Below are 12,925 nucleotides of genomic sequence, written 5' to 3'. Positions count from 1 at the left end.
AAGAAGCTGGAAAAGGCCACTAAAAATAGATTGGAGTTGGTACCTTTGGATCATGACAGCTTTTATTGGTTTATTCTACTTAGAATTGCTTCCAATCAGCTTATCACTTTGTTAGTTTATATTACAATACTCTAATTAAAATTGGAATTTTTTCTCTCTGATCCTTTCTATTGGCATTCATACCTTTAAAGATTAAGTTATATGCCTTTCTCTGGCTCTCTCTAGTGATTATGGATAATTTTATTTTGTTTAAACAACTTTTTCTTCAGAATGTAGTATTCCAATTTTCTGCGATGAGTTGCATCTGCTGTTTTGCTTTACCTGTTAATGTCACCTTTATAATCTCCTGTGTTCTTCCTCACAATTTTGCATGTCTCTTATTTGATACTACCATTCATTTATGTGTACTTCTAAATCATTCACATAAATGAGTGAGAATTATGGAGCACCCCACTGTCTTCATTTGACTGTTTGTTACTTTTAATCTCAATCATACTGGATAATTAATATCACTAATAACTATTGCCTTGTTTTTTTTACTTAATTTACAATCTCTCTCTTGTTACCTTTTAGTAACTATCTGCATTCTGTCTCACAGTCAGCCATCTAGCCTTGTGCTTAATACCACATGCATCAACCTTCATAAAATGCATCTCATGTGCCATCTTATCAGTGCTTCTGAAAATCCAAGTATTTAACATCTGCCAGTAAGATACCTGCTCTTGTAGCTTCCCAGCTCAGGAAATTGTAGCATAGTACTTACATTATTATCCGTGGAATTTGGAAATGTAGTAATATATGAGCTGGATATAGACAACAGGGTGAACAGGCAAACACTTGGTAGATTACCTTTAATGAGGAGAATTATGTTGTGGTATGTTTAGATAAGAAGAACATTGAGAAGCAATATAAACTAAATGGCATAAATTTAAGGAGATCTGGGAACAGAGACCAGAATGTATGACAAGTTGTAGCTTCAAGTTCCTAGGAGTAAACATCACCAATAGCCTGTCCTGGTCCAACCATGTAGCTGCCATGGCCAAGAAAGCTGACCAGCGCCTCTTCTTCCTCAGGAGGCTAAAGAAATTTGGCATCTCTCCGTCAACCCTCACCAATTTTTATCGATGCATTGTCGAAAGCATCCTATCTGGATGCATCACAGCTTGGTATGGCAACTGCTTTGCCTGTGACTGCAAGAAACTGCACAGAGTTGTCAACACAGCCCAGCACATCACAGAAACTAGCCTCCCCTCTATGGACTCTGCCTATACTACTTGCTGCCTTGGTAAAGCAGCCAGCATAATCAAAGACCCAACCCACCCCGAACATTCTCTCTTCTCCCCCCTCCCATCGTGCAGAAGGTAGCCTGAAAGCACGTGCCACCAGACAGAAGGATAGCTTCTTTCCCACCGTTATGAGACTATTGAACAATTCCCTAGTACGATAAGATGGACTTCTGACCTCACAATCTACCTCATTATGACCTTGGTCAGAGAAAGTGCAGTGCAGATTCCCTAGTCTGCCTGCACTGCACTTTCTCTGTAACTGTAACACTTTATTCTGCATTCTGTTATTGTTTTACCCTGTACTACCTCAATGCACTGTTGTAATGAATGGATCTGTGTGAACGGTATGCAAGACAAGTTTTTCACTGTACCTCGGTACATGTGACAATAATAAACCAATTCCAATTCCAATGAAGGTGGCAGGGCAAATTGAGAAGTCTGCTAACAAAATATCTGGAATCATTAGCTGAAAGGAAGTTATTTTAAACTTTCCTAACCTCTCTTAAGAGCTGTTTCTGTTTCTAGGCATCATAGTTTAGGAAGGATGTCAAGACCAAGAAAATGCAGAAGAAATTTACTAGAATAGTATGAATAAAGAGGAACAATTTATGTGGAGAGATCAGAGAATGTTAAAAGAAAAATTGATAGATGTATTTAACATCATTAAAGGGTTCGATATGTGCATTATCAGGTGAATGACTGAGATGCAAATGAAAATAAACTTTTATTTGGTAACAGAAGGGTTGATAACCAGAGAATCCTGATTTGAGGTGATTGGCTAAAGCACCAAAGGTGAGATGAGGAAGTCCTGTTGTGCACTGACTGTGAGAAATTAACCTTTAAAAATAGAACTAAAATGGTGCTGTCCAGGGAGTCTGCCTGTTCCCTTGCTGCCTTTGGTACTTGACTTTCATGCACTCAGCTCATGCTAGTGTGTGTCTGCACTCTGTGAATCACGTACATTTCCCCATTATACCTAATTAATTTTGTGGTTAATGCACACCTGTTGAAATCAATCGATGTGACTTGTTATTCGGATTCCAGCTCCCCACTGCTGGCAGTAATTGTGCAGCATCTCAGTTACCGTGGGTAGTTATGGCTGCAGCGATGAGGTACAAAATGGATGCCTCCACCCCACAAATTCACCGTTGCTGACCTTGATGTTCTTGTTGAAAAGGTCAACAGCTGTTGGATGTCTTGCGTGCCTGGAGATCTTGCATACCGGAGCACTCAGTGACCAACTCCAGCCTGAGATAAAGTACTTGAAAGCAAAATGCTGCAGATGCTGGAGATCCAAATTAAAAACATAAAATGTGGGAAATACTCAGTAGGTCAGGGAACTTCTGTGTCGAGAGAAACAGAATTAATGCATCTCTCCAATTATGTTAATAGCATGCATAAAATTATAGTGCACATTGAAATGCTTAGTTCCAACTTTCATGACATGTGCTGCAGTGGTCAATGAAATTGTAACTCGGCACTTGAACTGTTTCAGAGTGGGACTTCTGTTTATTCTTGCTCAATGCACAGGTGATTGTTGATCATTGCAAGAAGATTGCCATTTGGTAAGTGCAGCTGTTATCCACTTCAGTTGGTATGGAGCCCTATTCTTGTACGATAAAGATGGACTCTTGATCTCACAATCACAATCTACCTTGCTATGACTTTGCACCTTATTGTCTGCCTGCACTGTACTTTCTCCATAAGTGTAACACTTTATTCTACATTCTGTTATTGCTTATCCATTGTACTACCTCAATGTGCTTATGTTTTGAAATGATCTGTATGGATGGCATACAAAACTAAGTTTTTCGCTGTATCATGGTACATGTGACAATAATAAACCAATTCCATTCCTGCTGCATTGCTTGTGTTGAGGGAACCTAACAGTAAATGATTACGGGGCCAGCTGTGACCGAGAGAATAATGCCAGCTGTGGCAGGGCGTGCACGCCATCACCTCCTACAAGACGGAACCGATTAGCATAAACAGCAGTGCTGAATCACTCCCTGATGAGTTTAATGCGGCTTATGCATGCTTTGAGAGGGAGAACATTGATACACCTGCACGAATTGCAATAGCACCTGACAACCCTGTGATCTCAGTCTCAGAGGCTGACATCAAACATCCTTCAGGAGGGTGAACCCTCGCAAGACATCAGGCCCTGACGGTGTACCTGGTCGAGTGCTACAAACCTGCGCTGACCAACTGGTGGAGTGTTCAGGGGCATCTTCAACCTCTCATGTCTGCGGTCTGAGGTTCCCACCTGCTCCAAGATGACATCAATTGTACCGATGCCCAAGAAGAGTCGGGTGACCTGCCTCAACGACTACCACCCGGTAGAGCTTACGCTTGCCATGATGAAGTACTTGGAGAAGTTAGTTATGGCTCAAATCAACTCCTGCCGCAATAAGGACCTGGACCTGCTTCAATTCACCTATCGCCACAACAGGTCTGCAGCAGACGCTTTCTCGCTGGCTCTCCACTCTGCTCTGGACCATCTAGTCAACTGGAACACGTACTTCAGGCTTTTGTTCATTGCCTACAGCTCGGCGTTCAACACCATCATCCTCTCCAAGCCCTGGGCCTCTGTACTCTGTAATCAGATCCTCGACTTCCTCACTGGGAGACCACAATCAGTGCAAATCAGAAACCTCATCTCCTCCTCGCTGACCGTCAACACAGATGCACCTCAGGGCTGCGTGCTTAGCCCTCTGCTCTACCCTGTAACTATGACTGTGTGGCTAAGCATAGCTCCAACGCCATCTACAAATTTGGCGATGACACCACTGTTGTTGGCAGGATCTCGGATGGCAACGAGGCAGTGTACAGGAGTGAGACAGGTCATCTGGTTGAGTTATGTCATAACAACAACCTTGTGCTCAACATCAGCAAAGCCAGAACTGTGGACTTCAGGAAGGGGAAGTCAGGCGAACATGCACCAGTCCTCATTTGTAAAGTCTATAGCGGAAAGGGTGAGCAGCTTCAAGTTCCTGGGTGTCAATATCTCGGAGGACGTATCCTGGGCCCAGCGTATGGATGCAACCATGAAGAAGGCATGTCAGTGTCTCCTCTTCTTGGAAGTTCAAGGAGAGTCGGCAGGTCATCGAAGACTCTGACAAACTTCTACAGATGTTCAGTGGAGAGCATTCTGACGGTTGCATCACAGCCCGATATGCAAACTCCAGTGCACAGGAATGCAAGAGGCTACAGAGAGTGGTGGGACTCAGCCAGTTCTATCATGGGTACAGCTCTCCCCACCATCAAGGATATCTACAAGAGGCAATGTCTCAGGAAGGCAACATCCATCATCAGGGACCCCCACCACCCAGGCCATGCCCTCTTCTCATTGCTGCCGTCAGGCAGGAGGTACAGGAGCCTGAAGACCCACACCTCAAGGTTCAACAACAGCTTCTTCTCCACTGCTGTCAGGTTCCTGAACCCACCTGAAAAACCCTAACATTACCTTGGACTGTATTTTTTCTCTTTCTCTGGTTGCACTATTGTTGTGTTTATTTTGTTGTATAAATCATGTATAGTTCATGTTAGTTTAAGCTTACATTGACATATTGGTAAAGCACTGTGTCGCTGCTGCACCTAAAAGCTGCTTCCATGGCATTTATACCCTGTTTATGTACGCCCATTTATACCCTGTTTATGTATGCCCATGACAGTGAACTTGAATACAGCACACAAGAAGAGAAGAAATGTTTCAAAATGAGGATGTTGTATGTCCAGCTTGTGATTGGTCACATACATGTGGCAGTTGAAACTATCCTTACAGGTGGAAAAATCAAGGCTCCTTGTGATGGGGAGGAAGCTCTCAGAAGCTCCTGCCATGCATGTCAGAGTCCATCTCATCGTATAAGGGAACCGTTCAATAGTCTTATCACAGTGGGATAGAAGCTGTCCTTGAGCCTGGTGGTACGTGCCCTCAGGCTCCTGTATCTTCTACCTTATGGGAGAGGAGAGAAGAGAGAATGACCTGGGTGGGTGGGGTCTTTGATTATGCTGGCTGCTTCACCAAGGCAGCGAGAGGTAAAGAGAAAGTCCAAGGATGGGAGGCTGGTGTCTGTGATGTGCTGGGCTGTGTCCACAACTCTCTGCAGTTTCTTGTGGTCCTGGGCAGAGCAGTTGCCATACCAAGCTGTAAAGCATCCAGATAGGATGGACATTCAAGTTGACCTTCCCCACTCCACCATATGTTAACTGTTCTTTCTTTTCATTGACTATTTGCCTACATACTTATAAAATACTTGAAAGTTTCATTGAAATTGATTACTATTTTTCTTTTAAACCTACTTTCTAACTTCGCTTTTTTACTTCCCTTATCCAGCTGTTACACCTATGGTTTCAGTTGATTGCACGTATTGTGCTTATTGCCCATGGAAACCCAAGCTTAGAAACATTGATTACATAAGAATATAAGAAACAGGAGCGGCTATTTGGCCTTTTGAGCCAGCTCTACCATTTGTCAAGATTATAGTTGATCGTCTGCCTTGGTTCCATTTTCCTGCACTATCCCCATATCCCTTGATTTCCTTCTGAGATGGAGAACTCAAAATGTCCACCACCTTTTGCAAGAAGCAATTTCTGCTCATCTCAGACTTAAATCAGTTTTCTCCCTTTTATAAACTCTGAAGTCTTCTTTTATGGCAAACCTGTCATTCTTGGAACTAGTCTAATGAATCTTAGTTGTATTCCATACTGAGGTAAGTGTATCATTTTTTTAGCTTAGGAAATCTAAAATGTACACTATACTCCAGGAGCAGTGTCACCGAGGCCCAATATAACCATGACCAACAGGCCATTTGCCTTCCTAATTACTTGCTGCAACTGAATCTTAGCCTTTGGTGACATGTGTAGAAAGATGCTTAGATCCCTTTAAACCTCAACTTTAGCCAATTTCTCACTGGTACAGTGACAGAAAGGACTATCATAGAGATCATGAAAAACATGGAGGGGATGGGACGCAATGTTCTGCGTGTATGGGTCTGGTCAATTCCCTTGCCAGGAGTGTCCCTAAGCCCACTGCAAGGTGTGGGCTGAACAAAGGGCTCATTATTGCTGCATGCAACTCACAAGTAGAAGCACTAGATTTTTCTTAAAGACTGTGATTTTTGAAGGGGTCTCTAGTGAATGATGTGACATAATATTGACCATTGAAAAAACCACTTCATATTTAAATATTCAACAATGTTGGTTTACTACTTGACCTGCCATTTTTTCATCTCTATCATATTGACTGTGTTTATTGCCCTTTTTAAAAAAAAATCTCATCTATGAATCACAACCTAAATCCAATGTAGTAAAACAAGTTTCAGAATGCTGACTTGTGTGTCACCTAATAAGCTGAGAGTGAAATGTTCATTAAAGTCCTTACATTTTGCACAAGGAGGTGATTAGAGGGATGGCTGTACCCTGTGAGACATTACTTCTCAGTAGCATGGATTGTATGTTGATGGAATGCCAAAGATTGTTCAGTTGTTTGAATTAAAACTCCACCTGTCACTGTTTGTTGCAGGGGTCCCGGAGGTGGTCGACCATGGCCAAATCCACCTAATGCCAACTCAGTAAGTATAATGCATGTGACCCACACACCACAAGAAATAAACCTGTAGTATCCTGTGCACTTAAGTGATCAGCTAGTATGCATATATTGAAATATGATCTCTCATATGAGCATAGTCTATATGCTATTTTCACAATTGCAGTGAAACACCTGTGGGCAAGGACACAGGTAACATGGCACAGCAGTTAACCAAACCTGAATTATGTATCTATCCTTTCATGTAGTTATATCAGTTTTTAGTTTTTTGTGGCACTGGTAACTTGACACTGATTTTCTACCATTAAACTTGTGATCGTTGGCAGTTAATTTTAGATTGGCTGAAGAAAGGATGAACTTTTTCTTCAGTTTTCTGTAGAAGTTGCTGGATGGAGCAATGCACCTCAGTGGCGGTACTTCGCTTTCCACCTTGAGTGTTTCTCAGTTTTTCACTGTAATGACACTAACCCAGGTGACAAGGTGCAAGGTGCTGATAGTTTTGGAAAAAGATGCAATCATAATCAGTTGTAAAAATGCTGGTTTCACATAGTACTGTATATGAATCACTTTTTAAAGTAATTGGTAAGTTTTTGTTTATAACGAGCTAAAAAAGAATGTTTTCTCCTCCAACTACAAATTGCAGATGAAGCAGGTTGTGGACAAGAGTATGCACAAATAAACATAATAAAGATTGGTAGCCAACTGTTAAGCTCAGAATCAAGTTTATTATCATTGACACAAGACAAAATTTGTTATTTTGCGGCAGTAATACAGTGCAAAGACAAAAACCTATGAACTACAAATATAAATAGTGCAAATAAAAGGAATAGTGAGGGAGTTTTCATGGACCGTTCAGAAGTCTGATGGGAGGGGAAGTGGCTGTTCCTGAATTGCTGAGTGTGGGTCTTCAGGCTCCTGTACCTCCTCCCCAATGGTAGTAACGAGAAGAGGGCATGCCCCGGGTGGTGAAGGTCCTTAAGGTCTTTCCCCCTCTGTCCCTTCAGTAACTTATTATCTCAACTTCATGCCACAGATTTGGTGTCCTTTCACAGTCGGTATCAAGGATGCTGATTCATGCAGTTCACACTTCAGAATCAATTTCTGTTTACAGGCTTAAATCTAAATAAAATTCAAATAATGAAGAATGATAATAGTGCTTTAAATTATTTGCAATAACTCATTAAAATACTGACTTAGGCATTTTCCATCTTGGTAAAGGGAGAAAAGGTGACTCTGACAGTTATTTTTGTTGCAGATACCCTATTCATCAGCATCACCTGGCAATTATGTGGTGAGTGGTATTTTATTCTTTGTATGTTGTGCTGCGTTTTCAAGCTCAAAAATAATTTGTCAGATGTTAACAGTAGTACAATGTACATTGGCTGAAAAGTAAATGTCTGATTTTTGTGTTTGATTGTTTTGACTGACATCTAAGATGGCATATGTTGCTGTTTGTTGGTAAATCCATAATCATTCTGGTCAAAGTTGTCCAGAGAACAGCTGTGCATCAACATGGCAAATCGCCTTTCATGTTAAACAAGATGTCACGTTGTTAGCTTTTTGCATATTTAAATTTGAAAGAAATCATACATCATAAAATCAACACACACAAAATGCTGGAGGAACTCAGCAGTTCAGGCAGCATCTATGGAGGGAAATAAACAGTCAACGTTTTGGATCGAAACCCTTCACCAGTCCTGCTGAAGGGTCTCGACCTGAAACGTTGACTGTTTATTTCCCTCCATAGATGCTGCCTGACCTGCTGAGTTCCTCCAGCATTTTGTGTGTGTGTTGCTCCAGATTCCAGCATCTGCAGAATCTCTTGTGTCTCCGTAATAAAATCAAGTTGATTTGCCAAGTTCCCAGGGAACTAATAATAGTTTGCACTCATTTTAAGTGCGGTTTGGCAGTGAGGAGATCTGAATTTATGTTGGGCATTAAAATGTACTCCCTTTCTAATTGCTGATTGTTCATAATGGTGAAGGAAACTCCTAAAGTACATTACAATCATTTTGAGTGCTAGGACAGTTCTGCACTAGAACCACTGCCTATAATACGTTTTAACAATATGAAACTTACTGATGAATGCCACGTGATTGAATGTCACTCATGGAAAGACCATGTTTATATTGTGCATTACTGGACTGGAACCCCATTAAGATAGGTCACATTATTGCCTTCAGTTCAGACTCCTCCATAGAATTGACCACTCTCCTCCACCCATTGTCTCAAGCTCAAACAGCCCCCTGCCCCAAACACATCAGTTGGTCTAGGCACTGTTATCACCCTAGCCCAAAGCCTTGATGTCCTGATGAAATTTCTTTCCTCCCATTGCTTCTGCTCGACCTGTTGAGTTCCTCCAGCAGATTCTGTTGCTCCAGATTCCAGCGTCTGCAGTCTCTTGGGTCACTCCCTGAGAGAGGTCCCACTCATAGAACAACCAGCTTTCACAAACTACATAACCGCCAGAACCAGTCGTTCGGTACTTAAATTGTATACTTTGACCACCTTGGGATCTTAACCACCTACAAATTCCATCTCTACCTACCTTGCCTTGCTCATTGATGTCACAATCATGGTCACTCTTAGCTTCCTAGTCTTAAAACCATTCCAGGCTCCTGGCACTTATTTCTGCCACATCTCTCAGTTTGCTGTTCTAGGAAGTGCATCCAAACTCCCAACCTCCGATTTCAAGGAGAGAAGATCTCATCTACTTTTCCTTCAGCCCATGGGAACAGTCAGGGCTGGCATGAGGATTTGCTAACTTTGCAGCCTTCCCTAAAGTGCGGGCATTCATAGACTGCACTTACATAGTGTTAATCCTCATAGGGATTTCAGCTGGCAGTCTCCTGTCTGGAACAATTAGCTATACTCCGAGAAAGTCTCCAGGGCTCTCCAGCACAAAGAACGTGGTATTTGACCTGCCTTGGAGCACTCTCTGACATTGTCCATGGAGTGATGATTGATTGTCACTCATGGAAAGACCATGTTTTGATTGTGCATTACTAGACTGGAACCCCACTGAGATAAGTCACATAATTGTCTTCTGTTCAGTTTTCCGATCATTGTAATGCCTATTATTTTATGCAGCATCACTCCTCGGTAATGGGAAAAGTGCTGCTTGTCCTTTGTGCTATGTCCCTTCAAGGGCTGGCTGCCAAGATTGCAACTGCTAGGCAAAATGTCAGCAGCTGTGAGAATTTGCAATAGACCAAAACAGTATTAACCTGATATGGTGCAGTGTTACACAGAGGCACACAAAAGCCCTGTTTTGGAAACCTCTCGGTTGAAGGTGTTTTGTTTATGAGACTTTTAAAAGCAGTGTTAAGAACAGTTGAAAGAGAGAAATGTTAAAAGAAATGCATTTTTGATGGCCAGTGGTAAAGAAGCACAGCATCTGATGGTTGGTTGGACCAGCTTCACCCATCCCAAGGTATCTCATGAAGGAAAAACAGAGTCTGTTGGGACAAATGTTTGTCGGTGAAATGATCTGATTAGAGACCCAGGAATGATGGGCTCTGAAAGAAGTACACTTAGAAGGGTACAAGAAGAACTAGAATATAAAAGCAAGAATGTAATACTGAGGGTTTATAGGGTGTTGGTCAGACCACATTTGGAGTATTGTGAGCGGTTTTGGGCCCCATACCCAAGGAAGGATGTGCTGGCATTGGAGAGGGTCCAGAGGAGGTTTATGAAAATGAGCCCAGGGTGAAAGGGTTAATGTGTGAGGAGTGTTTGATGGCTCTGGGCCTGTACTCACTGGAGTTTAGAAGGATGGGGGGGAATCTCATTGAAACCTACCGACTATTGAAAGGCCTGGATAGAGTGGACGTGGAGAGGATGTTTCCAGTAGTGGGAGAGTCTAGGACCAGAGGGCACAGCCTCAGAATAAAAGGACATCCCTACAGAACAGAGATGAGGAGGAATTTCTTTAGCCAGAGGGTGGTGAATATGTGGAATTCATTGTCACAGACGGCTGTGGAGGCCAAGTCATTGGGTATATTTAAAGCAGAGGTTGAAAGGTTCCTGATTAGTAAGGGTGTCAAAGGTTACAGGGAGAAGGCAGGAGAATGGGGTTGAGAGGGAAAAATAAATCAGTCATGATCGAATGATGGAGCAGACTTGATGGGCCGAATGGCCTGATTCTGCTCCAATATCTTATGGTCTCATGGACACTTGCATTCTGCGATGTTTTCCACACCCTCAGACAGTGGTATCCTCTGAAGTTCAGAAAGAGTAGTAACTTGAAACTCAATTCAGTGGTTGCTCCAGGAAGAATATTTGTACCAAGCCCAGACTTTGAAGAAATGCTAAAGCTTCCAAAGAATACCCAGTGAAAGTATGTAAAAGTGCAACCCCTAGTTTACAGATACGTTTTTGTTTCATTTCATATTTCATGTTTGCTTATGACGTAAAAGGAGGCCATTTGGGTCATCAAGTCTTTGCCAGCTCTCAAAGTATCCCCATCAGTCCCATTCCCCCACTCATTACATCACTAAGTATAATTTTATGGGAGAAACGTTTATTTTGAAATGAAATCACTTACTGTCCATGGGCAGCACAATGGCCCAACTGGCAGAGCTGCTGCCTCACGGCTTCGTTCCTGTGGATTCAGTCCTGAGCTGTGGGGTGGTCTCTCTGGGCATCCTCCCTCTGCGTTCCTCCTGGGGTTTCCAGTTTCCTTCCTGCGTCTCAAAGACATGCTGGTAGATTAATTGGCTACTGTAAATGTAGATAAGTGGTAGAATCTGGGGGCAATTGTTGGAAATTTGGGGAGAATAGGTTACAGAGAACATGAGTGGAAGAATTAGATTGCTCTCTCAGCCAGCACAGACTGGATGGGCTGAACGGTTTCCTATGTTGTAAGGAAATGTGGATATATGGATTCAGTTTCATTGTAAAATCTCACAGGACTTATTTTGAGATGTGTGTAGTCGGTAACACCCCCTACCAATCCCTGATCCTCACCCCCATCGTTCAGCCTCTGTTCTCTTGAGCCTTTGTTCCCTGACCTGGATGTACTGCATGTGCTCTTCACAGAAAGTGCAGGCCCTGCTCAGCAGCACACAGTATACTGCTGAACTTAGTGCAACAGGCTTGCTCACAAAATACTCAGAGGCCAAAAGTGCAGTGGCAGTTTAATACACCTTTTCCAGCTCCATTTAGTTGGTAGGCATTTATTATGAGATTTGAATGTTTGAGTGTTTAGCAAAAGAAAAGATGAATGGAAGGTTTTTACTTGGTTTCATTGTTTAGTTTTGCTGTTTTTAACAGTCTTATGAATTCATAATCAGGTTTATTACTGTCTCATATGTTGTGAAATTTGTTGTTTTGTAATTTATAGTTTATGTCTTTGCACTGTTCTGCAGCAGTACAGTGCAAAGGCTTAAACTATAAATGACAAAATTACAAATTACATAATTATGTGACAAAATAAGTAAATAGTGCAAAAAGAAGGAATAATGAGGTCTTGTTCATGGGTTAAACTTGCAGCAAAAATTGTGAGTGGAAAGGGAGATTGCGCAAAACATTCAGAATATTTAACTGATGTATCATAATTGATTTTCTTTGATGCTCTTCATAGAGAACGGTTTTATTGCTATTATTTGTATTTGCACATATGAAGTTTTAAGTCTTTGTCTTCTTGGCGAAGCCAGAGTCAGCATTGCACTTGGCATTGAGTTTGGAGTGGTTGACTGGATCTTAAATTATTGGATTAGGCTTTGTTAGCCATTTCTCTTTAATCCCTGAGTTTATTTTGATTGGCTGCAGTAAATATCAATTAGTGCAATCCTTTTATTGCTTTGCTTAAGGAATAAAGTTACACTAATTCTGAGGTTAATGACCTAAATAATTGTATTTGGCTGACGCAGACATCCAATCAGATCCTCCCATGAAGCAAGGAATTATTTCAAAATAGCATTTAAAAGTTTACTAAGGGAATGAGATGGGTTATTGACTTGAAGCTCTATACCAATTATGTCATCTATATATACGTCTGTTAAATAAGTGAAAATTAGAATGTGTATTTTACAAATGTTGCAGTCAGGTTGGTTGAATAATTTTTGGTTGAATAATATGATTCAGATCA

General features: G+C 41.7%; 1 protein-coding gene across 2 annotated transcripts in view; it reads left to right on the top strand.

Annotated features, from left to right (window-relative positions):
- The window catches only part of LOC127572339 (single-stranded DNA-binding protein 2), a 299,567-nt gene that overhangs the window by 252,330 nt on the left and 34,312 nt on the right, over positions 1-12,925 (top strand). For both annotated transcript variants that reach the window (XM_052019481.1, XM_052019480.1), the window contains 2 exons: positions 6,811-6,859; positions 8,090-8,125. In XM_052019481.1, the coding sequence (XP_051875441.1) occupies positions 6,811-6,859; positions 8,090-8,125 (85 nt within the window). The remainder of the gene's footprint in view (positions 1-6,810; positions 6,860-8,089; positions 8,126-12,925) is intronic.

The sequence above is a fragment of the Pristis pectinata genome, chromosome 7 (genome assembly GCF_009764475.1).
Source record: "Pristis pectinata isolate sPriPec2 chromosome 7, sPriPec2.1.pri, whole genome shotgun sequence".
Taxonomy (NCBI): domain Eukaryota; kingdom Metazoa; phylum Chordata; class Chondrichthyes; order Rhinopristiformes; family Pristidae; genus Pristis; species Pristis pectinata.
This window is presented reverse-complemented; position numbering and strand designations above follow the sequence as displayed.